Source organism: Carassius auratus, chromosome 25 (genome assembly GCF_003368295.1).
Source record: "Carassius auratus strain Wakin chromosome 25, ASM336829v1, whole genome shotgun sequence".
Classification (NCBI taxonomy): Eukaryota; Metazoa; Chordata; class Actinopteri; order Cypriniformes; family Cyprinidae; genus Carassius; species Carassius auratus.
This window is the reverse complement of record NC_039267.1, coordinates 14806161-14833425: the sequence shown is the minus strand read 5'-3', so window position 1 is coordinate 14833425 and position 27265 is coordinate 14806161. Positions and strand designations below refer to the sequence as shown.

General features: G+C 36.8%; 3 protein-coding genes across 3 annotated transcripts; 2 read left to right on the top strand and 1 right to left on the bottom strand.

Moving 5' to 3' along the window:
• Nucleotides 1-465: 465 nt before the first annotated feature.
• fnbp4 (formin binding protein 4) lies at nucleotides 466-10370 on the top strand. Its single transcript, XM_026202862.1, has 17 exons — nucleotides 466-662; nucleotides 1230-1304; nucleotides 1899-2032; nucleotides 2140-2311; nucleotides 2390-2534; nucleotides 3175-3274; nucleotides 3379-3705; nucleotides 3881-4082; nucleotides 4173-4261; nucleotides 5450-5554; nucleotides 5686-5819; nucleotides 6671-6831; nucleotides 8554-8798; nucleotides 8883-9018; nucleotides 9124-9317; nucleotides 9633-9790; nucleotides 9886-10370. Exons 1-17 carry the CDS (start codon nucleotides 548-550, stop codon nucleotides 9977-9979), a joined length of 2586 nt encoding a protein of 861 aa, XP_026058647.1. The 5' UTR covers nucleotides 466-547; the 3' UTR covers nucleotides 9980-10370.
• A 922-nt stretch (nucleotides 10371-11292) lies between these two features.
• On the top strand, nucleotides 11293-20884 carry agbl2 (AGBL carboxypeptidase 2). The gene is made up of 23 exons (XM_026202861.1): nucleotides 11293-11579; nucleotides 11751-11814; nucleotides 11935-12084; nucleotides 13400-13585; nucleotides 13852-13959; nucleotides 14065-14215; nucleotides 14330-14563; nucleotides 15599-16004; nucleotides 16133-16275; nucleotides 17124-17283; nucleotides 17366-17492; nucleotides 17773-17873; nucleotides 17962-18074; nucleotides 18160-18226; nucleotides 18319-18423; nucleotides 18653-18739; nucleotides 18879-18992; nucleotides 19114-19171; nucleotides 19274-19474; nucleotides 19560-19593; nucleotides 20094-20209; nucleotides 20411-20510; nucleotides 20609-20884. The coding sequence occupies exons 1-23, from the start codon at nucleotides 11574-11576 to the stop codon at nucleotides 20778-20780; spliced, it is 3003 nt and encodes a 1000-aa protein (XP_026058646.1). The 5' UTR covers nucleotides 11293-11573; the 3' UTR covers nucleotides 20781-20884.
• A 1225-nt stretch (nucleotides 20885-22109) lies between these two features.
• On the bottom strand, nucleotides 22110-23978 carry tmem17 (transmembrane protein 17). Its single transcript, XM_026202860.1, has 5 exons — nucleotides 23733-23978; nucleotides 22964-23067; nucleotides 22729-22842; nucleotides 22516-22659; nucleotides 22110-22400 (listed from the first exon to the last, which is right to left on the bottom strand). The coding sequence occupies exons 1-5, from the start codon at nucleotides 23845-23847 to the stop codon at nucleotides 22302-22304; spliced, it is 576 nt and encodes a 191-aa protein (XP_026058645.1). The 5' UTR covers nucleotides 23848-23978; the 3' UTR covers nucleotides 22110-22301.
• Between the last annotated feature and the right edge of the window lie 3287 nt (nucleotides 23979-27265).

The following is a 27265-nucleotide window of genomic DNA, read 5'->3' as shown; positions in this document are numbered from 1 at the left end:
GGCTCAGCCCGTTGGTTGAGATGCCCGGGGGCCCCCCCCTCAGCCGTGGGCCCCTATAATCATCACCACCTTTCACCCCACTAGCGATGGCCATTTCAATATATCCAATATATAATAATATAATAATACATTTTTAGCAAAAGTATATTTTAATAAAATATATTTTAATATTTGAATAAAAGTATATAACTATAGTATAAAATAATTTTAAAGATATCATATAATTTCAAATTACTGATGTATAACAACAACAACAACAACAACAACAACAATTTATATAACTTTTTATAATATATGGCCTACTTTTTTTGTAAACAGCAGAACAATAGAAATTACATTTTCCTTTAAATACGTCTTAATTAAATATTTACAGTTACAACATTTGTAGGAATATATTTGTTTGTTTTGAAGATCGACAGAGCGCTGACGTTACGTAAGAACTTTTATTTTGAAAGGCAAGAAGTCCATCAGCCATTTGGAAATCAAGAACCGAACAGTTGCACGCAGGGCCGTGATTGAGAGCGGAGCTCCGTTAATAACCGCCGCGATGGGGAAGAAGACTCGCGCAGGCACCGGCAGGAGAACCATATTACAGCTCTCACCTCCGGGACCGACCCGCGGTGCAGCGGCCAGAGAGGACGGGCTCGGCTCGGGGCCCGAAGGTGGGCCAGAAACACTTCAGTAAAAGACGTATAAACCGTCGGCAGAATCAGAAACACAAAATAAGAGCAAGACGAACCATTATCAAAGAAACACGCGCTTCTATTGCGAGTCGAAAACGAATTTATGTAATGTTAGTAAACTTACTAGTCATTTGTTATTTTTTTGCCCAATCATAATAAAGTTTCAGTTCCCTTGGTAATATAAATTAGCTTGTTTTAATAAACCGATACAAAATGTGTGGTTGAGTAATTTGAATCGCCGTTTGTCAGGTTTAGCGTTAGCCGCCGGGACAGATTAACCGATAAATGTGTGCTGATATTGCTTGTCAAACTGCTTAGGACGTAAACCACATAAGATGGCATGTAAAGATTTATTTCGATATATTAACGTGAATTGTCTGCTATTTAAGTCATTTATGAGTCACATTTTCGAGTTAGCATCGTAGCTGCACTGGGCTTCAGACAAAGCGTTAGCCAAACATGCTAAATCACCCGCACCGGAACAACAAAAATAACACTTTCATAAATGTTTTGAAAACGTGGCGAACTCTCTTTTTCCTTTTGTAGACGACCCTGAGTGTAACACAGATGGTCAGCGAGAAGTTAATGTAGTAATGAAGATACCAGCTGTGAAGGCCACACGTAAGTTATTACAATGTTATCAGTGCATGATATGTGTTACTGTACATAAGTAATGAGTGTAACGTGTATTTATTAGTTCATAAAATATATACTTTATATTTTAATTATCTGTAATTTAAGTAATTTACTAATTTTTGTTATTTATTACTCGTGTGTGTGTGTGTGTTTGTGTGTGTGTACACAAACACACACACACATACAGTATATATAAAAACAGTTACATGTATTTGTTTATATTCTTGATATTATATAACTATTTTAATATGTATAAACTTAAAATATTTGTGTGTATATATATAAATAAATAATGCATAAACTTTTCATTTTGGTGTCCACATCAAATTAACTTGACAAAAGTGATTTTATGTTCATAGAAACCATGACATCATCGTTCAGTGAGATATTTCATGGAAAATATCTATAAACATACTTGCTCTTACCTGTTCTTAAAAGTGATCATACATTGGTAAATATGTGTAAAAAAAAAAAAAAATAGAATGAATAAGTATTTTGGGTGCTGCACTTTGTTCTATATTTTAAAGAATGCCGTCTGTACTACATTTGATTAAGTTTTACCTTGTATTTGCTCTGTAGAGGGTTTATCTCTGCTTGGAGCATATGAAGACAGTGAAGAAGAAGAAGATGCAGCTGAAAACACCTTGCCTGCCACGAAGGCAAAGCATAACCAGTCCGCAGACATTGACAGCACACTTGCTAATTTTATGGCGGTGAGTGAAATCTTGGGCTACTTGAGACCAGATGTATAGATTTGTGCACAGGTTATACAAAATCCGTCTGTAATTTTGACACTGGTTGCCTTATGTCTTTCCTGAAGGAAATTGATGCGATTACGATCCAACCAACCCAGACAAGTGATACTGGGACCGAGCCGAGTGAACCTGCCCCAACTCCTCCTCGCCCCGAACCCAAAACAGACCAGCAGACTCCTGATCAGAATGGACCCGCACAAGAATTTCAATACGACACACAGTACTCCCTCGCAGGAGGTGAGCTTTCTAGTCGACTGGTTCTCTTAAACTAAATGAAAGAATGTGGACGTTAATACTTGTTTTCTTGTGTTGTAGCTGGGTTGGAGATGGGTGATTGGCAGGAAGTGTGGGATGAAAACACTGGCTGTTACTACTACTGGAATACTCTGACCAACGAGGTGGCCTGGCAGCTCCCACATTACCTGGCAGACCAGATGCAGAGTCTACATTACACGGGCAGGTGAGTTGTGTTTACCCAAACAGATTTCATAATCGCAGAACAATTTATCTGATTTCATTATTGCACGCTTATATAATTTTTGATTATGAACGTGATTTTGCATAGCTTGTTAGTGAACTACGGTTCTGTGGGGTAAATGCTGCTCCATGTGAAAGCATGTGCTGGAGATTTACTACTAATCACAGAACCGGCTTTACTGATAAGATGCGCATGATAATCACATTCAATTAATCGGTCGATTAATCGACCCTTCAGCAATTGGGTCATTTGAAAGTAAAATACTGTTAAATTTAAAGTAAATAAAACATTCTTACATCCAATTTAAACGTGGACTGGCCTTTCCTGATAACTTTCCACGATGCAACCATCTTTATTTTACTAACTTACTACATTCAAAAGGTGACACAGCTGACCTCGCCACAAAAAAACCTCAACACCACTGTCTAGTATTGATTTTATTATTCTACCAAATAGTATAATAAATGATCGATATTTGGGGTAGGTGTATCAATACAGTATTGCCGCTGAATTTTTTGCAATACTATGCTGTATCGATTTTATTTTAACTATAAGTATGTGTATTTATCCTGCAGGCTACATATATATAAATGCATTTAACTTTGAATATTATTTTCCTCAGTTCGTCTGTAAATGGCAATGGTGTGGCACATCATAGTGGTTATACTGAACAGCAGTCTGTTGCTGCTGCTCCTGCATCTAAGAGAGAAACCAAAAAGAAGGCAAGTATTTTTTTTTTTACTTCTCCCTAAAGTGCATGAGATGGGAAGGCTGCTTGAAATCAACTTTGCTCATTAGTATAATTCTGCATCCTCTGTCCACACAGGAAGTAATCGAGAGCGTTGTGGCTTTGACCAGCGAGGAAGAAGAGAGGCGAGGTGTGGCAGCTACTCTCCTTGCTCCTCTTATCCCAGAGGAGGTAAAGGAGGCAGAGGAGAAGTGGAGAAAGAAGGTGCTGGCCATAGAGGAGACCGTAGAGATGGCCCAGGAGGTAGAAGGCCAAGGCACTCCATCTTTGGACTCCCCAGCACACAGAGATACGGACAGCCAGAGTAACCAGCGCAGCAGGAACCACTCAGCAGAGTCCTCTGACAGGGAGGAGGAGGCAGAAGAGGACACCATGGAACTAGAACTAGCACTAGAGAGGAAAAAAGTCAGTTGCTTCATTACTCATTAGTCTCTATATTATATTAATATTTCTATATTCTGATTATGCAATCATCTAAGTCTGATTTCATGTCTAATTAAGCCAATATTGTCTATCAGTGAATCTTTCTGTACCGTTTCTTTTGTGAAAAACTGGTTTTGAAAGTGTTTGTTTCCTGCAGGCTGAGCTTCGTGCCTTAGAAGAAGGGGACGGCAGTGCCGGTGGTTCGAGCCCCTGTTCTGAAGCAAGTCAGGATGGGCCTCGTAATTTGCTTTTGAAGAAGAACAAATGGAAGACGGCTTTCCTCCGTGCACCAAGTCCTGATTCAAACAGCCGGAGCTCAGACAAGGCAGGGTGGGCCACTCCAGAGCACTCCGACAATGGTAAAGATTGGCAGTAATAATAGAAGTGCCTAGAAATCAGGTTTCGTACATTGTTAAATGAATGACATGCTGAAGATTTTGTGTTTTAAGCACATTCCAAAACAGCTGAGAAGCAAGGAGAGGAAGATGAGAAGAAGCCAGTATTTAAAGCTCTTCAAAAGGAAGAAGAGGACCTCAAGGTAAATGAAATGGAATCAAAATTGACCTTTTTTTTTTAAATACAAATTTCTGCTTTTATTGCTTTTTTACTGTTCTCATGCTCACATTTAAAAAAAAAAAAATACAGTAAGAACTGCAATATTGTGAAATATTGCCACCAATAAATAATTGTTCTCTTTAAATTTATCTTATTTCTATGATGGCAAAGACAAGTCACATTTATTTCTGTAGCACATTATTAAATACAAATAATTTCAAAGCAGCGTTACAGTAAAAACAGAATCAGTTGTTGAAACTTCAAATTTAAGACTGAGTTCAGAAATCCGTTGGTGCTCAAAAACAATTCCCATCAAAGTTTAAAACAGTTTTTTACAGGATTAAAAAAAGTTCAAAAGAACTATTTATTTGAAATTTCAAGTCTTTTGTTACATTAAAAAAAGGTTTTTACTGTTACTTTTGATCATTTTAATGAATGCATCTTTGCTGAATAATACTATTAACTTCCTAAAATCAAATAACGTTTTAGCTGTTTTTCTTATTTTAATGCAAGAAAGCTCACAAATGCAGAAATAAAATGAGCATTGTTTAACCTGTTAAATGTCACCCTGTCCCGTATACGGGACGCCTACGTTGACTATACTATATTACAATCTAATCTAATCTTGACAAACTATATATCGTTGGAAAGGTCTAAGACTCCCAAATATATATTTTACCAATATTTTTTGTTAAAAATTATGTAGGAAAAGTAATAGATGAATTTATGACAAGAGTGCACCCTCAGAAATCTACATTACAAAATGAGTTTTGACCTTTGTTTAAAAAAAGACTTCCTCGTTGCCCTTTTCTCTATCACATTTTAGAAATAATCAGAAGTTATATATCACTTAAAAACATAAAATCTCAAAATTCATCCTTCAAAACCCATTTTAAAATCAGACATTGCATTACCATGTAAATGGTACATCAAAATCATGTTACAAAATGTTTTCAGTCATGAATTATAAAAATTTAGGTTTGTATCATGCACATTCATCTCTATCCTTAAAAAATGTGAGTGACAGTTAAGTTAACAGGTTAAACAACTTCACGTACACTAGTTACACTACTTTAAGGAATATTTATAGGAAACGAGATGCAAGTTACAGTTACTGGAAATTTGAAATGTTATGTGATAGACTTGATTAGAGTTGTTGTTTTGCCTCTAGTTTCAGATCGGAGAGCTTGCTAACACACTCACCAGCAAAATGGAATTTTTGGGAATCGACAAAAAAGCAATCTCCAACTTTCAACTGCTGCTGCTGCAAACGGAGGTAAGAAAACACTGACATAAAGAGCATGACATAAGTGGTTTATGCTATATAAATAAAACCTGATTTTTATATATAATAAAAATTGTGGTAACACTGTAGATAACATGTTGTTATTATTTCCCTTCCTCCAGACGCGGATCGCAGACTGGCGAGAGGGTGCCCTGAATGGAAACTATCTCCGGCGCAGGCTGCAGGAAGCTGCCGAGCACATAAAACATTACGAACTTAACGTCACTCCTAAAGGCTGGTCCTGCCACTGGGACAGGTACGCGCTCCTTACCTTTCACATCCTTATCACTCCCCCTCTAAAAGTCCCCCTCCTCATGTGACGATTGACACTGCCTCCGCTGCTATGACAAACGCGCGACTGATTTGCAATTGGTAGTATTACTGGGGAGTGTTTACAAGCACGGATAAATACAGAAGGTAAATCCTTATAAGGGAGCGTCTCTAAAGGGCCAGCCTGACCGCCAAAGATTTGGGCCCCATCTCCTCTCCTCAAAGTCAGACTAAAGGGTTAGGAAGGTGGTTGCGCGTGCGAGAGCTTTGAACTTTACAGGACTACCCCTAAAATGCTGGGAGAAATGAGTGACCACGTGGAAGCAGCGTGTCACAAGCATCAGTAAAGGAAGACGATGCCTTGCCCTCGGAGCCTGAAGGTCAGACCAATCTATTTAATTGTTTAACTGGATTTTTTAATCCATGCACCCTATTGATGACTGTTCAATAAAAATGTTGTCTTTCACCCTCTGTTGAAGATGCCTGCCTTAAGGCATCTAGCCGAGGGGTTTTGTCACTGTCAGTGTGAGTATTGCCATGACAATTGAGACCAAGTGATTTGTAATCATGTCTGTAAGCTTTTCAGGATTGGAAATTTCTCCTCTTTTTTTATTTTTTTTTGCCATGTATTTTTCTTAGAGATTAAGGTGGGTTCTTTATCAGTGCACCCTTTCCAATCTGGCTTCTCCTCTGGGCTCCCAGTGAAGCCCAGTTCAACATTCCCTCATTAGGGAACTAGAGCCCCACTTTTCCTTTGGCCCTCCAAGGGTCTATGACCTTGAAATCAGTTGAGGGAACAGTTGCTAAGACGCTTCTGTGTGTTTGTTTCTCCTCTAGAGAGCACAGACGGTACTTCTATGTGAACGAGAGGACCAGTGCTTCCCAGTGGGAGTTTCCAGTCGTGGAGGAGAACGAGGAAGCCAAGCCACCCTTGCCGACCACTTCTGTCCTCGGAGACACTAGTCAACCATCTGTAGAATCCACTGGTGCTATAACAGGTAAAGGTTTTAGGTTATGACATCTTTTAAATATCACACCCCTCAGCTCAGTGCATGTGCTCCGGCGTGGTAGTGTAAAAGATGACATCATCAATATTGCTCTATCAATTTTTCGATATAAGTGAAGAGGATCGCGCAGAACCTATGCAAGCATGACTCTTAATGGTATGTTTTGTGTTTTGTTTTTTGTGTTATAATTAAGAAGTAGGGCTGCACGATGTGTCGTTTAAGCATCGATATCGCGATGTACGAATCCACAATAGTCACATCGCAGGATGTGCGATGTAGGCTGTCGTAGTTGATCCGTTATTCATTATTAACTGTATGGGCCAGCTGCTCTTCGGCCGAATGTGATTCGCGGAATAATTGCTAAGTTTAACCATCATAGAGTGAAAGTTTTGACAGGGCAGAGAGCACGAGAGAGAGAGCGCGAGAGAGAGAGCGCGAGAGAGAGCGCGAGAGATGGATGGATAGATGGGTAGATGGAGAGAGCAAGCCCTGGCCGCACGCTCAGTCTTCAAACAACACAAGCGCTGTCTTGCTCTCTCTCCCTCGCGCATATTAATCAATTGACACGGTGGTGTCGGTTTAAATCGTTTAAAATAAGAATGTAAGTGTGCTCACCCCATTTTTGTATGTAAGAAAAAATGTGATTAGATTTCATTTCGCAGAAAAATAAAATATCGCAATGTCATTTTTTCCCAATATCGTGCAGCCCTACTAAGAATTGTTTGCCAGTAAGTATTGCTCTTGCACCAGTATTACTATGATAACCAGATACGCATCCATGTTTAAATTTTTCATCACCATGTGAAAGATATCTGTCTGACGAGCTGATGATCTGAATGAGAGAGATGCAGAGCAGGGGGACATTAGGAACAGGATGAAGAACCTCTGCTTTAGAACATTGATTTTGAAACTTGTGAATCCATCCAATCTTTTTCATATTCATAGAATACTTCTGACGGCAACTTATCCTAGCCCCCTTTGAGTATATTTATTGTCACTTTGGCATGATCACAAAATAGTTTTCAAATTGTTTATGCCTTCAAACATGTATAGCAAACCTGAAAGTTTTAAATCGCAATTAGATTTTCTATCAAATCTTGCAGGACTAGTCAAAGGTGTAGGGTCTTGATATGATAAATTCAAAAGCCTCATTAAAAGGATGAAAATAAAATATGAAAATAATTTGAGGTGGCAAAATTTTTTCATGGTGTAAAAAGCCAAATTATACACTTTGCCATAACTCATGATTATTTAAAGGTGCTGTAGGGAACTTTTGTAAAAAAATATTTTTTACATATTTATTAAACCTGTCATTATGTCCTGACAGTAGAATATGAGACAGATAATCTGTGAAAAAATCAAGCTCCTCTGGCTCCTCCCAGTGGTCCTATTTCCATTTGCAGAAATTCATCCGCTCCCGGTAAAAAACAACCAATCAGAGCTGCGGTCCGTAACTTTGTTTGTGTTCAAAATGTAGAAAAATGTATATAATAAGCAAGTACACCATGAATCCATTTTCCAAACCGTGTTTTTAGCTTGTCCTGAATCACTAGGGTGCACCTATAATAAGTGTTTATATTCGGACTATTTTAGATTGCTTTGGGGGTACCGCGGCGGAGTAACCCAGTACCTTTGTGATTCTTCATAGACATAAACAAAAAAAAAAAAAAAAAATTTTGACAGCACTAATTATTTTATTTCTTTTTTCAATAGTATCTTCATTAGGAGATGTGCAGTCTTATTGGATGGTTCCCCAGCCTCCTCCGCCACCATTGCCTCCACTTCCACCTGAGGATCCGCCCCCTCCACCTACAGAACAACCGCCGCCCCCCCCTCCACCACCTGAATCTCCTCCTCCGCCCCCTCCACCACCCTTCGAGGATGACGGAGAGATTGAGGAAGTGGAGATGGAGGATGAGGAGTCAGAGCCTCCGGCTCCTGGAACAGAGGAGTTTAAGGTCATTTTTGATCTTGAAAGTTAAGATTTAGTTTATTATGATCAAGTGCATAGTGAAGCTATATGCTTGATGTCTCTTCTTCAGGCGGCTGAGGCAGCGGCATCTTTGGGACTTACAGCTAAAGCCCAGAAACGCAAGGCCCCAGGCTCAGTCCCGTTGCCCAAAACGGTCACCATCGGCAGCAGCCCCATTCTTTACACTCAACCAATTGTGACAGCTGGTGAGAATAAACTGCTTTTACATAAACTGCTTATTCAGTATTTTCAAAGAGCATCCTTTTTTGTGGAAAGATGTTGATCCTCATGTTTCTCTTGTTCTTTCACAGCCCCACTTCTAGTTGGAAATGCTTATTGGGGGATGACAACTGCAGTTGCACCTCCTCTGCCTACAGAGAGCATACTCCCACCAATGCCAGCCCTGCCGCCCCAACCACCCCCCCCTGCTCCACAGCCTCCCAGCGCCCTGGAGCCAATGAGCAAAGCCCTCCCAGACAAAACAAAGAAACAAAAAAAAGAGAAGGTGGGTGTTTGTTTGGTGTGTTTTGTTTCTTTTGTTCTTGTGGTTTTGTTGTTGCTTTTGTTTTTTGTGTTTGCTGTTTGTGTGTGCTTTGTTTCTTCGATTTGTTTTTTTTTCTTTTGGATTTGTTTTGATGTCTTTCATTTTATCTTGTTTTCCACCTTGGGGTTTCTTTAGCGTTTGTGTTTTGTTTCTTGTGATTGTATTAGTTTCGTTTTTTTTGTGTATGTTTTAGGATTATTTTTTTTAGAAAATTGTTTTTAGAATTATTTTTAGAAGATTTTGAGAAAATGAATTTAAATTATAATTTCTTGAAAGACAAAGAAGAGCAAGACAAAGATGCCTTCACTGGTAAAGAAGTGGCAGAGCATTCAGAAAGAGCTAGATGAAGAGGAGAAGTCGAGCTCCAGTGATGAAGATGGAGACCAGCTCAACACCAAACGCATTGAGGAATGGAAACAACAACAGCTTGCATCGTAAGTTTGAAGATGCTATTACAAAAATTGTCAGCATGCATTTGGGGGAAAAAAACAGATTATTCAAATGCTTGTCTTTTTTTCTCTACTTGCAGAGGGAAGGCTGGGAAGAATGCTAACTTTGAAGCACTTCCTGACGACTGGAGGGAAAGACTGTTAAAGAAGAGAAAGATGATGCAGAGTTCATAACATCAGTCTTGAAAACACTAAACAAGGAGCCTGTGGAAGAGGTGGACAGAACTGTGCTATTGTGTTGTGTCCCACTTGCTAAGCTTCAGTGGATTTAGTCGAGCAAACTTGAATGAATGTTTCTTTTTTATGTCAGCGCACATTCAACTCTGTGCTGTTAAATTCAAATGCATCATCTTGTGTCTAATTGTATACTTTGTCATGGATTGCTGTAAAAAAAACAATTACAGCCTCTAATGTCCGGAAGTTATTTTAAAGATGCAGTGAACCTGAAACAAGGTTAAATATGTACAGAAATTTTTGTTCTACTTTTTTATTACTTCACCATGAAACCTGTGCACGATTTATCTGTATGTAAATTAAATTTTTTATTAAAATTTAATAATCAGTATTAAAGGACCGTTTCCTTTTTTTTATGTCTCTCAGAGCTGTTCTCAGTTTCTCAGAAAAACAAACAAACAAAAAATGTTGTACAATGTGAAGGGTGCAAACCATCAGCTGTACAGTGAGCTCTGCGCTGTCATGGGGGACATTAAACAGTGCTGTACCTGTGTATCCAGCTAACAGTGTTTTAAAAGCTAAGCTTCAAAATCAGTTTATTTTTTAAAAAAATAGAAAGTTTCATATAGTTTCAGCCATGCTTCCAAAATCACAGTCGAGACTTCTATACTTCTATATTTCAGCTGGGGTTTGCAGGGCCTTGGTGCAGGTTGTACCAGTGGGCACTGTTTGAAATCATTTAATTTGTATGTTTGTTCTATTTATTTGTGCTAATTACACAGTGTTTAAGTTTTTTCAAGTTTGTAGGTGTCCAGGTGCAGAAACTGAATAATCGAATGTAAAATATATATATCTTTATTATTTGTTTCTGAAAAAATAAACACTTTCAGTTGACCATTACTTTCATTGAACAATCTCATAAAATAAATGTACAATTCAAATAAGAATATGATGCTAACATGTATAAAAAATTTTCAAATAGTTATTTCAGTAGACATTTCTAATGTGCGTTTAGATGAAGTACCGCTTTATTAATACTTAAGATAAGCGAATATAGGCAAAAAATCTAAACAGACATTTAATAAAAAATTAATCTAAATCTATCTAAAAAAAATGTGAAAAATTTAAATAATATGGAACAAATGGTGTATATATATATATAAACACATACACACACATTTTTGTTTTCATTATTGTTTAAATATTAAAGCTTATTTCTGATAAAAATGATTAACATAACGGAGATGTGTTAATTTATTTACAAGTTGCAGCGTGCTTCAAACAGGAAACGAGCGTCGTGCCCATGGCAACAGTGATACAAATGGCGTCAGGGGCGCCTCAACAATAGTCGGTCATAGAGGACATTACATTAAAAAGTAGACCTCTTTAGCTCTCTGCTAAGACCGTTTTAATTTTAAAATACCACTTTGCCGTTTTCCTCAGGTTTTTAAAGCAAGATGGTTCTATGTTAACCAGAGGTGTTATTTGATACCCTGTCACTGTCAGGCGCTTGTAAACTGTGAAGTTATTTATTTGTCGTTGTTTATTATGTCTTCATGAGCTGCGTGATATCGCATCGCTTCGAGGCTCGGGAATGAAGGTGAGGGATCATGGCACACATATCACTGCTGCTACTCTACAGTTACAGTCTTCTATTACCCAGCTGGTTAACATGCCAACTCACTGATACTCAATGCCTCTTAACCTTCCGCCCTTTTGCTTGTAACGTTACTTAAACTCACTTTTTTGTTCTCCTATCTTGTTAAACAAGAAATCAGATGACCCATACGAGAGATTCATTTTACTACATCTTCAGCATTATGGATTCCTCTCCGGTAGGTTATTCGAGTCAGGTTTTGGATGGGTTTATCAACGCTTGACTGGTTTAATGGGTTTCTCTGTGTCCTCTGATATACCAATTCATATTGTTCTTACTTTTGTTTCTGTATACATAGAGACTAGCTCTTCTGTGCATGCTGGGGTCCCCATCAAGAGAGAGTGGGAGGGCAATCGAGATTCTGCTGCTTCAGACCTGATCAACTCCGCATCTGAGAGCAATGACTCCAGCTTCGAAGAGGAGCAGGAGGAACCCAAGCCATGTCAAAGTAAACACGTTAAACTCCTGGATCTGGGTCTGTTCACACAGTGATGTGAAGTATGGGAACCCACATTTCCATATAAGAAAAAGTCATGCTTTGTTAAATTATAATGATGACATTATGACATACGAAGTCATAAAAAAAACTTAATTGTTTACATTTTTGTCTCATAGTTTAGACTATCTCATAAATTTAAATTTTTATATCGTATGAATTTTTTTCCTCATTTCTGGTCAATTTAAATTTAGTTTTTTCGTCATCTTTTATCTCATATTTTTTGCATAGCTATAAAAGTATGTGATCATTTCAACTATTTTATCTTATAATTACGACTTGTTATAATTTGAACTTTTCTCATAATTTTCTGGTAATTTTTTCCCCCTCATTATTATAATTATTATAATAATTCATTATTATTTTGCTTAACTTTTATCTATTAATTATGACTTCTTATGTCTGCATTATGACTTAGTATGTCATAATTTTGACCATTTACTTAGTCATAATGTATTTAGAATTTATATTTAATAATAATTACTTTTTAAAGCCATAATTATGGTTTACCAAAGCATGTTTTTATTATGTGGTGTAAATGTGCTTCTATAATAAAGCAAGTTATGTCCTTTTAAAATCATAATCATGACATAAAAATGAAAATTATGGCATTATGAAATAAAAAGTCAATCAGTAATAAATACATTTTCAGGAAAGTTAATCAATAATTAAGTCATAAGACAAAAAAATTGACTTTATTGCCAATTTTTCTTATAATTTAGTGTTAATTTAGACTTGTTCTCATAATTATGACTTACATTTTTTTTTACTTTAATAATTAAGAATTAGTTTTTCATAACTTAGACGACTTCTGTCTAAATTCTGACTTTGAGTTTGTGCTTATAAATATAACTTTTTATAACATGATTATGGAGTTTTTTGTTTTCTTATGTGGTGGATATGGCCTTCCATAATGAAGCATGATATGCCAATTAAAATAAAGATGCAATACTGCATCTTGCAACCAATCACCACCATTGACCTAAATAATGATTATTTAGCATTTTCTGTCAAGTTCCTTCAAGTTGTCACACAATATGCAACACTTGAGTCTAAGCAGCTAGTTCCCATTTGAAATTCATGGCCTTTATAAAAGATTCAGACACTAAGAACACATAATTGTTTTAGGGAGCATTTACAAGTGAACTCTTGGTTTTATGGGTAATTCTGATAATCACTGCTGGTAACAAATGCTTTTAACTACAGCATGCCTGTTTGTGTAACAAATAATATTTTGTACTGTCTGTGTGTGTCATTACTTTCCTAGATTTTTTCAGCTTAGACAAAGTTCTTAGAACCCGACAGCTTGTGTTTGATTTTGACGGTGAGCGGCCCATTCCACGCCTGAGGGAGCCTTTGGACCTCTTCACAATCCCATCTACCTCCTGTCCATTCCAGGGCGTCCGCTGGCCCATCGAATGTGAAGTGATCCGTGACAAAATCCAGCATATAGGTAACAGTGCTTTACTTAAAAAAAATAAAAGTTAATACAGTATTATTGTCAGTGTGGAGCCACTTTTTTTGAACCCAGACTCTGTGAATTTATTCATATAATACAATAAAAAAGTTAAATTTATCCATACAGTGATTTGATAATTGTTTATTTAAAAGTGTGAATATATAAAATATATATATATATATTTTTATATATATATATATATAAATATATATATTTGCAATCTTTGCTGTTATTTAATATTTTGACTTTCTAAAAACCAGAATGGGACCCTTCAGAGCCGGAGCCATTCTATCAGCCAACGGGTGACGAACAGGCTCCCATGCCGGTAGGAGGGGTAAGAGGAAACACTGTCTACCGCATAGACCCAGGTAAGAAAATTATATAAATATACATATTCCTCTGTGCAAAAATCTATAGCTACTTCCAAACTTTGGGGTTTATGTCCTCACCTGTTGGTTCACCACACCGTTTAGCCACAAAAAGCTCCTACTTCACCTACTCTCGTGTGGGTGGGAGCAGAGGACCCATTAAAAGTGCCACGTCCTGTGCCAACCATCAGGAGGAGCCTACGCTAGATTTTGAGTCCCGTTTTGAGAGTGGAAACCTACGAAAAGCAGTGCAAGTGTGAGTCACACAGCTTCATTAATTCTCCCTCAAATGGTTCTGTGTCTTCTGACAAGATGTAAAGCCTGTATATCTCAATTTAGTTGAAACTGCTCTCTGATCTTGGCCTTCCAGTGGTCAGTATGACTATGAGCTGACTTTGCGCACTGACTTGTACACCACTAAGCACACTCAGTGGTTCTACTTCCGGGTGAGGAACATGAGGGCAGGCGTCACCTACCGCTTCACCATCGTCAACCTGATGAAGGCCAGCAGTCTGTATAGTGCTGGCATGCGCCCGCTGCTCTACTCTGAACACGCTGCCTGGCTGAAGGGGGAGGGATGGCAGAGAACAGGAGCAAATATCAGGTGACAAACAGTGATTTCTCAATATGAACACAAAGTTGTGAATCCGTTATCTTATTTGGTAACTCGATGACACATAAGTGTCCATGATAAATAGGAAGGAAACATCTTTTATAATATAGTCATAAGCTATGTAAGCCCATTTCTAACACATACGAAAAAAACATGTTAAGGTTAATCATAATTGTGACATAAGAAGTCATAAATATGAAATGTCTTAAGTATGAAGTGGATATTGACAAAGGTTAAAATTATGACATACTAAATCATTATGTATGGTGGCCCAGTAGTGCACAACACAACAAAATCTCCACAACACCACGAAATCGCGGCTTGTCTTTGTTGTGTTGTGCTAATTTAATTGTTGCGGCTTGTTTTCCGTTGTGTTGTGGTAATTTCACTGTGTTTTGCGGCTTGTTTCCGTTGTGTTGTGCTAATTTCGTGGTTTTGTGCACTACTTGGTATGTCATCTATATTTCTATTTCTATAGTTTTTATCTCATAATTGACTTAGTATGTAATTATTTCCTAATTTTATGTCATATTTACGGTTAATGTCAATTATTTTTAATCAAAGCATGTTTTTACAACATTTCCAAGAAAAGTTTCAATTGAAAAAACAATGTTGTGTAGTATAAGTTATAGGATTAATTCATAAATATCATTACAATTTAGGGATTATGATTTCATTGTAAAATTAAATTTTACAACTTGTCATAAATAGGCTATTTAAAGAAACTTATTGATTGTTCTCTGATAAAAAAAAATTATATGATTTTTCCTTTGTTTCTGCAGGTTGCATTACATAACTTTGATTTATTAATGAGCAGTAAATTATACTTTTTTAAAATAAAAAATGCTATAATAAATACAATTACCAAAAAGAGGCTTTTTCTTTATTATGATATCAGGGAACTTGTACCACTTGACATTTTTGTCTTTATGCCAACCCCTAAAAAATATTCTAAATTATTTTTGAATAAATTATCAGTTCCATAAAAAACTATTTACCAAACTGCTGTCTCAATGTCTTCTATAGGTACTACAGAAACAGCACTGAACAGGATGGTAAAGCGCTGTACTCCCTCACCTGGACTCTGGAGTTCCCTTTCGATGGTGACACCTGCTACCTGGCCCACTGCTACCCTTATACATACTCAAACCTACAGCATTACCTGCGTGAGGTCATCTCAGACCCTGTCCGTGCAGCTTACTGTAAGCTGCGAGTGCTCTGTCGAAGTCTGGCGGGAAATGCAGTGTATGTTTTGACTGTAACAGCTCCGTCCAACAGCTTAGCAGAACGCAAAGCCAAGCGGGCAGTTGTTGTGACGGCACGGGTGCATCCAGGAGAAACCAACGGCTCTTGGATGATGCAGGGTTTTCTGGAGTTCCTGCTGAGCGACTTGCCTGATGCGCATTTGTTGAGGGAAATGTTCATCTTTAAGGTGAGAGAAGGAGTGCAGGGCATGGATGGAGAACGGGTTTTGGCCAAAATTTTATATATACCCATGTCAGGTGCTTTAAGAGATGTAAACAGTTTACCACAGTAAAATAACAGATGTTGTTGATGCAGATTATACCGATGTTAAACCCTGATGGCGTGGTGGTGGGAAACTACCGGTGTTCACTCACAGGCCGTGATTTGAACCGAAACTACCGCAGTCTGCTGCGTGACTCTTTCCCATGCATTTGGTACACTCGCAACATGGTGAAACGGTGAGTAATAATTATGTCATGGTGACCGTTCTTGTCATGTTAGGGACAGTCAAATAAACATTTATTCAGACACCTTCAACATTTCTTATATCACAGTTTATTTGCAATAGTTCAGAAAATGGTGATAAAACATGACAAGAGCTCAGAGTTAAACTGTGTCAGAACACCTTGAAAATGATAAATAATGGATTACAAGCAACCAAAAATTATTCAGCTGTTAAACTTAAGTACACAATTAGATAATACCAATTAAGGTCAACCAGTTACCAAGCAATGCTTAATTTTGTTCAGTCTGTGGTGCAAAAAGGCACATTAGCAGTTAAAGAAAAAACATTTAAGCAAAACACGGCAAGGTCAAAGTGTCTGAATATTTTTTGAGCCCAAATTTTACTGGCAATTCACTGTATGAAGAATTTTGGGGTATAATCACTTTCACTTTATTTCTATCTTTACTTACATTTATGAACTATAGTGTCCTGCACCCACTAGTAAAAACTTATCTAAAAATTATATCTGGTGTCTGAATAATTTTTGGTTTGACTGTATAACACGTGGTTGCATTTAATGACATTTTGCGGGCAAAAATAATTTCCATTGTCTATTGACAGTAGTGTAGCAAAGTATGAAGCACAACCAACATAGAAGTCACTTTCAAATCTTGTACAAAAAATTTAAATAAGATGGTGTGTCGATGTACAGTGCCATTGCGCTTTGGGTGTCCCGGGTTCGAGTCCCAGTTCGCAGACTTATCCCGATCCCATCCCCTCTCTCTCTCACACTTCTTTTCCTGTCCTCTTCACACTGTAATTTTGACCACACCTATGCACCCGGTTAATTTGATCCCACAGGTTGCTTGCTGAAAGAGAGGTGGTGGTGTACTGTGACTTTCATGGTCATAGCAGGAAAAACAACGTGTTCATGTATGGATGCAGTGATCGGAAAGTTGCTTCGCAGTCTCTTCAAGAACGCGTTTTCCCTCTTATGATGAGCAAGAATGCTACAGACAAGGTTAGCAGCGGTTGTCATAGTCACAATCTCAAGTAAAATATGACTTTTCCAATTTTGAATGCATGCTTTTGTCTTCTCGTAGTTTTCTTTTAGGAGTTGCAAGTTCAAAATGCACAAGAGCAAAGAGGGCACCGGCCGCATCGTCATGTGGAGACTCGGCATTAGGAACAGCTACACGATGGAGTCAACCTTCGGAGGCTCCACACTGGGTACTTACATGCTTTGTCTGCCAAAAAGTTTGTAAAAATTTATTATACTCTTATGTAGTGTATTATTTATACACTTTTATAGTTTTTAAATATAGAGGTTTTATCTGTATATTTTAATGCATTTAAATGCATTTAGTGAGATCATATTGAGTTATTTTTATTAGTTTTGTTTTTATTTTTTAGGTACAATTTTAGCAATTCATTTCAGTTAGTTGCAAAGACAATAACAGATGTTTTCTGTATATAAGAAGAGTTTTTTTTTTATTTCATTTATTCGTAGGTGACAGGAAGGGAACGCACTTCAGCACACGGGACTTGAAATCAATGGGCTATTGCTTTTGTGACACTCTGCTTGATTTTTGTGACCCTGACCCAGCCAAGGTGGCCTGTCTTTGGACTTTACTTCTTTAGTTATAAAGTTTTAATCCGATTTAAAAGAGCATTATTGACTGAAATACATTTTAAACAGACCAAACACTGTCTGGAGGAGTTAGGGCTGTTATTGAGACAAGAGGTCAGACGGAAGCTGGGAAGAGAAGTGGACTCCTTAGAGGATCTGTCTGACATTGACATTGAGTCTAGGTAAGAATACAGTCAAATAAAAACATCCTGTGAACATTTGATAACTACATGTCAGATTATTTCACAATGTTGATGTTCGATGCAGCACAAGTGGATCGAACAGTACTGAATCAGATGGACTTCCTGTTCATCTTCTAAATGCCACAAACCAGGTGCAGTATGAAGCTAAACCCTCTCAGTGACATCTTAAAAAAGATTTCTGTTCAGTTTATTTAATGTTCTGTGGTTTCTTTAACAAATGTAGGGCAAGAAAAAACACCTAAGAAGCCGCAAAGAAAGGAACCGACTCCGACAAGAACGAGTACAGAGCACAGGACCCAAAATGATTCAAAAGAACATCAAACATTTGGTAGATCTTACTAAATATGCGTTTTTATAGGCTTCTCCTTATAGATCATGAGTTTACAAAAAAATGTTTAGGTACAATTATTCATTTATTTGAAAAAAAATTATTTAGATTTTGTTTTAGAACATTTTTAAATTAACTTTAAAGTAAAATGTTATTTAAAATATAATAAAAATTAAGTTTAAGATTTAATTTAGAATTGTATTCATTATATCTATATATATTTCTGAAGGATCCTGTGCCTTCAAATGAAGATGTGGTCAAAGTGAGAATCCAAGAGAAAACTATGAGTTTTGGGAAGGACACTAAGAAACAAAAGGTAACTGTTATTTGGTCCAAAATGATCAGCCAAAAAAAAAAAAAAAAAAAAATTGGGGGTTGTTAGGGAAATAGGGAAAAGCTGAGTAGTTTTTAAATGAAAATGGATAGTGAAAAGTTTTATTTTCGATGCTGTGCAGATGCCATGTCCGGTAAGGGCGAATCAGACTGTGAGGTCTTGGATCCCTCATCCCACCACTCACATCGGCGTTGTAGAAAATATTCCAGATCTATGGGGGAATATACCAGAAAAGGTAAATGATCTGGATGGATATTTTGGATAATATATATTCTCAGGCGGTGACCATCAAATCATTTTTAAGATATGGCTGAATCCTTTTGTTTGAAAACAAAAACAAACCCTGTTTATTCCAGATTGTGCCTGCCACCAGTTTGCACAATGGTTATTCATCTTACCGTCACTCTGTCTCAGGTAGATATACTTAAATATATCTAAATAAACCATGTATATTCAATTCTTTCTATCAAGGCAAGTAAATGAAATCAATTAAAACTAATGAGGCAAATTTTTCAGTTGATAATAGGCATAAAACATATCAGCACGCTACCTCATCAGCCCCCCAGGGACAATTACAACGACAGACCCACCTAGTTATTGGAGGTCAGAAAAGATGTCCATCAGTACCAGCCTCCAGAGAACGATCTCTGATTATACCAATCCAACCGTACACAATGCCCTTTTACCCCGATTACAGACTTCAGCCAGAAATAAAAGGTATGTCCCCTGACTTCTTATGTGCAGATTTTTTATAAAATTCTGACCACATAGTTGACATGTTTATCATTTTGCTGTCTCACAGAAAGACCCCATATTTCAAACATTACACAGAGGAGGTAAGTTGGCTACCTCAACAAAGTACATTTCACAGTAGAAGTGGCATAATAGCAGAATACATTGGAAGCTGAATAGCAAGGCTATATATATATATATATACGTACACGTACACACACATTTGAAATGTTAAATGTAATTTTATATATATAGAGAGAAAGATACATATGTAATTGTCTATGCATAAAATATATATAATTAATCTATAATTAAATAAATTGTATAATTCACACATTTAAATGCATAAACCCTCTTGAAATGTCAAGATGTTAAATTAAGATAAAAATAAATGTATTAATAAGATTTATAAATGTTATTTACATTAATAAAAATATATATAACATGTAATGTTATGCAATTATCTATGAATATAATGTCAATAATATATATTTCATATACATAATTCATGTGTTAATTTATATATTATTTAAGTGTAACCATATAGATGATATATATGTATGTATGACTGTGTGTGTGTGTGTGTATATATTTTCTCTCACAGTCAGCAGAAACTCAGGCAGGAAAGCCAGATGCAAGTGACACATATTCCTGTCAAACATTTAATGCCACTAGACAACATGGGAACCCTGAGGATCAGTCATAAGACCGATGGACGAGGTAAACATTTGCTAGTTCTTTAATTACTGGTATGGCCGATATGCAGGGGAAAAAATAAATAAAACTGTTGTGCATTATAAATGTCCACTACACTATTTGAAATTCAATATCAGATTTAAATACACAGTCTCCAAATGTTTTTGCCAGTGTATTAGTGTATTATGATACCTGCAACTTGTTATTAGTGTATTATGTTACCAGGTGCCATGGTTGGCCTTGCATCCCCAGATACAGAGAAGTCCAGAAGAGCCAACCAAATCAGTAAACAAAATGCTTCCGGCTTCCTCCCTGACCTACACAGGTTTATTTTTCTGGCTGTTTGCTTGACACTTACAGTCACATACGGTGCAGAATGTCATCATCTTGTTCTCACTGCTGTCATTGTGTGCTCCTCCTTAGCCACGGTCAGTTGTTTGGGAATCAGTCTGCGATCGGAAGCCTGAGGATAGGGAGGCTGCCCAAAGGAAGCAAAACTCAGGTTTTCGGGAGAAATGCTGCTTCTACAGACAGCCTGAGCAGTGAGGAGAAGGGTGTCGCAGAAAGAACATCTACACATTTTCCTCAGTCATAGCAAGTTAAAGGGACAGTTCGCCCAAAAATGTAAATTGTCATTAATTACTCACCCTCATGTCGTTCCAAACCCGTAAGAACTTTGTTCATCTTCAGAACACAAAATTTTTGATGCATACCGAGAGCTCTCTGACCCTCCATAGACAGCAAGGATACTTACATGATCAATGATCAGAAACATAGCAAGGAGATCGGTAAAATAATCCATGTGACATCAGGGGTTCAACTGTAACTTTATGAAGCTATGAGAATACTTTTTGTGTACAAAGAAAACTAAAATAATGACTCTATTAAACAATTTGTCTCCTCCGTGTCAACCTATAGTGCCATTTTGGAGTATCGCATATGTAAACAACTTATGCACCGTGTGTACCCGGATATGTTGTTTATGTTCAAAGCGGAAACAGTGTACACAGCATATCCACATACTCTGCTGCTGACACAGAACAGCATGCGTAGTTTACATATGTGATACTCTCCAATATGGCACTATAAGGTGACGCAGAAGAGATGAATTGATGAATGAAGTCATTATTTTCTTCTTTGTGCACAAAAAGTATTCTCATAGCTTCATAAAGTTACAGTTGAACTCCTGATGTCACATGGATTATTTTACCGATCTCCTTGCTACGTTTCTGATCATTGATTGTGTAAGTTTCCTTGCTGTCTATGGAGCGTCAGAGAGCTCTCAAAAATGCATCAAAAATATCTTAATTTGTGTTCTGAAGATGAACAAAGGTCTTATGGGTTTGGAACGACATGACGGTGAGTAATTAATGGCACAATTTTTATTTTTGGGTGAACTATCTTTTTGACTCAGCTGCTGATTTACTTGACAAGGTTCCGTCTGCAGTTAACTCAAGAGTCCATGCAAGTGGAGAACAAGTCCACAGATGTTTGGCCTCAAACATCTCACATGCTGCAGCTTTATGAAAAGCAGGTCAAGCCAGACAAAAGCACACGAAGAAGATGAAGAGATGATGAGCATGTAATTTTCTGTGAAGCCAAGTTGTATGCAATTCTATATTGTATTTGTGCAATCCTTAACTAGCATTTTTAAATACATTTAATAAAATATACACAACCACTGTAAAACCAATACTTTCCCCCAATTCTTTAAAGCTATATTCTGAAATTAGCACACTAAAGTTATTTTAATATGAACTTCTTTTCTACTGAAAAGATCACATTTCTTATTGAAAAAATTCCATGTGTGATCTTTTTTTTTTTTTTCTTTTTTTTATGTGTGGAACTGATTTATCTAATAAATTCCATTTGTAATTTTGTTAAATTCTAAATCGTATACATATTATTTTGTGGTTTATAATATTTTATTTTACATAAAAAATATTATACAAGGCAAGATTTGTTTGTATAAAATAAGGCATCAAGACATCCACAGTAACAATTCAACTCAACGACTGATGTGTCCTCTAGTGTTCGCCATTGATAATGGATGAAGTCTTTGTATTTTTCAAATAAATCTTGTTGGTTTTTTTATAGTCCATCAGTGCAGGTTTCGTCACGTCCTTAACTCCTGAATCCCATCGAATTGTCGCAAATGGAAGCGACTCTCAGTGTGTCGGACCATTGCACGCAAGGCAACAAATCCAAAAAGTGCCTGAAAACCCCCCCACATTATTCAGTATTTCAGTATTCAAAGAAATTCCTTTAAAACATATTTAAATAATTATAATCCCATATCAATACAGAAATATATATATATAGATGAATACCTCTGCAAAAATAAATAAGGCCAGTATGATATGAACTCCTCTCTCCAAAGGTTGAATGAGAATAGCCTCATTGAAGAGCTGGAACAGAATCAGGGGAAACTGGAGCAGGAAAGTCAAAAGCCAAAATCCAGCCAATTCTGGAACCTATGCAAAAGATTATAAAATGATAAAGGGAAACGATCATATTACTTAGGTTACGCAGATATGGTTTACCTTCTCTTGCAGATTTCCAACATTGCCCAGGTAGAGTCTGATGGCCTCAATCAGGGTCATTAAAATAAGAATTGTGATCAGGATAAACTTGTAATAATCTGCGAGGGCTGGGTACTAGATGAAAAAGCATAATTAATTATTAGCATTAATATCCCAGAATATAAAAAAGTTTAAACAGCAATGGTCAGCTATTTAAGACTGAATTGTTTAAAAAGATAAGGGAGAGGAGAATCACCTTCAGTTGTAGCATCACAACCTCACTGATCCACCAGAAAGGAAAGAACCACATGTTAAAGTAAAGTGACATCTGAAGCGGGAGACTCGATACTACATCCTTATCTGGCGAATAAAGAACATCACAGTGATGGGAAGTTCGACTCATTTTTGCGAATCGGTTCTTTCGAATATTTAGATTCTTTCGAACAGTTCGCTTTTATGTCGTCACTGTGTCTGTTATTAAAGCAAGTTTTCATTAAATGCTACTTATTAAAACACTAACTTTGTATGAATGATTACGATTCGATTTTGCGATCCAATTTCTTTATAATTGATTTTTATATATATAAATATAAAACGCCATATATTGAATCGTAAATATTTTAATTGTAAAATTAAGCTATTTCGTTAAACTTTTTTTAGATTGTCAGTTTAATAAATCATTTGTGAGTTTTTGACAAAAAAATAAATTGATTACTGGATTATTCGTTGAGATCGGTTTTGTGAACATGTTCAATAGATTCACTAAAAGATCCGACTCAAAACAACAAATTGATTCGCTGTTTAGGTACTAAGTAGGCAGCTCAGAAAATAAAAGTAACCAACACCGTTTAACAGAGATATAAAGCATTACTGTATCTGCAAATCAGGTAAGAAATAAAATGCTAACAGAAGCTAGACTACCGTTATGTGACACACATACTCGGCTAATGGCTAACCAGATGAATTAGCCCAGCAGCTAGCACCTCAAAACATAGTCACCATTTCGCCAACTCAGACACCCTTACTCTGGTTCAGGAAGTCAGCGTGCTCCTCCGCAGAGGGTTGTGTTCGGTTTTGGTCCACAAACACGGTTCTGGACAAATCTCCAAGCCGTCGCCGGATGGGTTCAGGCAGGTCCATGTTGAGAGGAACAAACACGAGTCCGTAGCAACGAAGGCGGTCTCATCGATCCAGCGGTGGATGACACGGCTCAGAGTCAGATTAACCCGTTTTGAGCAGTGTATGAGGAAGGAAGGCAAATGATGTGGGTTTGAATTCTGCATTCAGTATACGTAATATTATCTGTTTTGTAATTAAAATTATGGAAGCTTATTTTAGTTTCGTTAATTCTGAATTTTAGCTTTTTTTTCAGTTGAAAAAAGTCAGTGAGCTAAACTCACAATTGTGAGAGAAAAAGTCAGAATTGTGAGATAACAAGCAACAAAACAAGCATTCATGTAACAAACATTATAATAATCTTCATTAACAAATCAGAAAGTAACGTCCCAACAAACAACTTTTGTAAAGCCCATTTTTTCATGTTTTAAAATATTTTGAAAATTTTGTTATTTGACATGCTTAAAACTACAGACAGATTTTGGGTTTTTCACATTATAATTTTTTTTTTCACAACGTTCCAGAAACATAGTTATAACGTTTAGTACATCAGCAACATTTTACAACATTTTACACAGCAGGCACACTACATCATAGCCTAATATAAGACGTTATTTGGTTCAATTTCGGTTGCAACATCGGGCTACCAAAATTCAATAACCAAAATAATTTAATGTACAATACCGACCTAAACACCCCACTGTGAAAGGTGGCCAAGAGGCAGTGCCAAATTAGTCAGCATGTGAAATTCGAAATTCCAGTCAGCCCCATCTTGAAGTTTGTCTTTTGAGCTAAGATAGGGGATGTTTTACTAATATTAATATTATTATTGTTGTTGTTAATATATATTAGATATATCATTTTCAGCATGTTAATATTGAACTGGTTAACCTAACTTAAAAATTATCTAGTTTTAATATTCAACTTTAATTCCAAGTGAAAACAATAAATATAATAAATAATAAAAATATTTATTGGTTTATTTAATTTTCTTTTCTACAGCTTGATGCTGAATATTGGACGGTTTGAATAATTTTTTTTTTTATTATTTTAAGAAATTATTTTATATTTGGTTAATTCTATTCAAAGCAGAAAATAATATCATACATAATAAATATTATTTATCTATTTTCGTATTTTATAGACTGTCTGTCTTTCTGTGGCTGTCTGTCTATCTGTTCGTCTGATTGTCTGTCTGTCTGTCTGTCTGTCTGTCTGTCTTTCTGTGTCTGTCTGTCTGTCTGTCTCTCTGTCTGTCTGTCTGTCTGTCTGTCTGTCTGTCTGTGTCTGTCTGTCTGTCTGTCTGTGTCTGTCTCTCTGTCTGTCTGTCTGTCTTTCGGTGTCTGTCTTTCGGTGTCTGTCTGTCTGTCTGTCTTTCGGTGTCTGTCTGTCTGTCTGTCTGTCTTTCTGTGTCTGTCTGTCTGTCTGTTCGTCTGATTGTCTGTCTGTTTGACTGAGTGTCTGTCTGTCTTTTTGTGTCTGTCTGTCTTTTTGTGTCTGTCCGTCTATCTGTCTATCAGTCCGTCCATCTGTCTATCTGTCTGTCTGTCTGTCTTTCCATTTGTCTGTCTGTCTTTCTCTCTGTCTGTCTGACTCTCTCTCTGTCTGTCTGGCAGTCTGTCCATCTGTCTCTCTGTCTCTCTGTCTGTCTGACAGTCTGTCCATCTGTCTGTCTGTCTGTCTGTCTGTCTGACAGTCTGTCCATCTGTCTGTCTTTCTGTCTCTCTGACTGTCTCTCTGTCCATCTGTCTGTCTGTCTGTCTGTCTGACAGTCTGTCCATCTGTCTGTCTGTCTGTCTCTCTGTCTGTCTGACTGTCTCTCTGTCCATCTGTCTGTCTGTCTGTCTGTCTGACAGTCTGTCCATCTGTCCGTCTGTCTGTCTTTCTGTCTGTCTGTCTGTCTGTCTGTCTGACAGTCTGTCCATCTGTCCGTCTGTCTGTCTCTCTGTCTGTCTGTCTGACTGATTGTCTGTCGGTCTGTCTGTCTGTCTGTCTGTCTATTTTCTTCAGTTTGATGTAAAATTGGTTGATTGGTTGATCATTGTCATAATTTCTATTTTTGATATTTGGTCAGTAATGTAGGTGAATTTCTGTGGAAAGTGTCTTTGAATGGATTGGTCTTTGGCCTGTGGCCATACAGCATCACATACTCTCTGCTCTGGATGGCTACGGTGTGCTGAGTTTGAGTATTTCTGCCTGAGCTCACCAATTATATGAGTGGAGAAAAGAGCACACTGGTGGCGCTGACTGGCCGTGAATGGAGCTCAGAGCAAGCAGAGCTGTGCTGAAAAGAGAAAGGAAAGCGTTAAGCAGAGAGAATACAGACCCTGTGTGGTGCATCGGTGAATGAGGCCACAGTTTGGTTGCCATGGATCCAAACCCGAGTTTTGTGATTGACATTATACATTAACCTTCAATGAAATGAAACAAGTTTTGGTCTTCTTTTTGTTTATAGACATTTTTATTATTTGTATGATAAAAATTGGTGTGCCTTCCTGTTTATTTAAACCTCAGCAATCTAATTATATGGTCGTGAATGTCTGTAGTATATTGTTTAGTTATTTTTTTATACAAATATTTGTAATTATTTATTTATTGAAATAAATTCTTCTCTGAGCTGTATTTTGTAATACAAGAATTCTTCCTCTAGAGGGCACTATTTAAATTGGCAAGACGGATACTGTAAAACTTGTGTTGGATTAAAATAAAAATGTTGGAGACTTTGATATTTAAATTTCATATCTTTAATACATTCTTACTTTAAAGAAGCAAAAAACAGTTTTTACCTTTGATAATAATAAGAAATGTTTCCAAAGCAGCAAATCAGCATATTAAAATGGTTCCAAATGATCGTGTGACACTGAAGACTGCAGTAATGATCCTGAAAATTTAGCTTTGATCGCAGGAATAAATTACATTTTAAAATATTTTAAAATAGAAAATCGGTTCTTTTAGATTCCTTTAAATATCGTTGTTTATTTATAGTATTTTTGATTCAATAAATGCTTGGTTAGCCTAAGACTTTTGTCAACAACATAAAAAAAAAAAATTAGCGACACTTATATTTGTACTGGAAAACAAGACAAAAATACTAAGTGTGACCTTTCTTTGGAGCTTTTTTTTTTTTTGCAGTTCATGTTTAGAAAAGCTATCTTCAGGGCTAGATGCAAGATTAATGCAATAAAGAGTTTAAGAGAGTTTCTTGGGTTGTTTTTTTGTCATTCACAACAACTATTCTGACCGAATTATGTATACAATATGTTGACATTTCAGAAATTGTGATTCTCATGGCATACTGACACTTCAGAAAAAAAAATAAACACTTCAGTGTCAAATGCTAAGAAGTTGCTTGTTTCAGTTAGGCTTAGATTACAGGCTAACCATATCGAATCACATTAAATGAATATCTCAATGCCACAAGTCACACAACACAGCTCTAAAT

What these genes read in the sequence shown, in the direction of transcription:
- agbl2 (XM_026202861.1), top strand. An exon ending in GGAACCCAAGCCATGTCAAA is followed by an intron (nt 12,085 to 13,399) that starts GTAAACACGTTA and finishes TTACTTTCCTAG; the next exon opens with ATTTTTTCAGCTTAGACAAA. An exon ending in TTACCGTCACTCTGTCTCAG is followed by an intron (nt 19,172 to 19,273) that starts GTAGATATACTT and finishes CAAATTTTTCAG; the next exon opens with TTGATAATAGGCATAAAACA.
- tmem17 (XM_026202860.1), bottom strand. Translation starts at nt 23,847, where the DNA reads ATGGACCTGCCTGAACCCATCCGGCGACGGCTTGGAGATTTGTCCAGA. An exon ending in TTGTGATGCTACAACTGAAG is followed by an intron (nt 22,843 to 22,963) that starts GTGATTCTCCTC and finishes TTTTTCATCTAG; the next exon opens with TACCCAGCCCTCGCAGATTA. An exon ending in CCTTATTTATTTTTGCAGAG is followed by an intron (nt 22,401 to 22,515) that starts GTATTCATCTAT and finishes GGGGGTTTTCAG; the next exon opens with GCACTTTTTGGATTTGTTGC.
- fnbp4 (XM_026202862.1), top strand. Translation starts at nt 548, where the DNA reads ATGGGGAAGAAGACTCGCGCAGGCACCGGCAGGAGAACCATATTACAG. An exon ending in CTGGAACAGAGGAGTTTAAG is followed by an intron (nt 8,799 to 8,882) that starts GTCATTTTTGAT and finishes TCTCTTCTTCAG; the next exon opens with GCGGCTGAGGCAGCGGCATC. An exon ending in AGAAACAAAAAAAAGAGAAG is followed by an intron (nt 9,318 to 9,632) that starts GTGGGTGTTTGT and finishes ATTTCTTGAAAG; the next exon opens with ACAAAGAAGAGCAAGACAAA.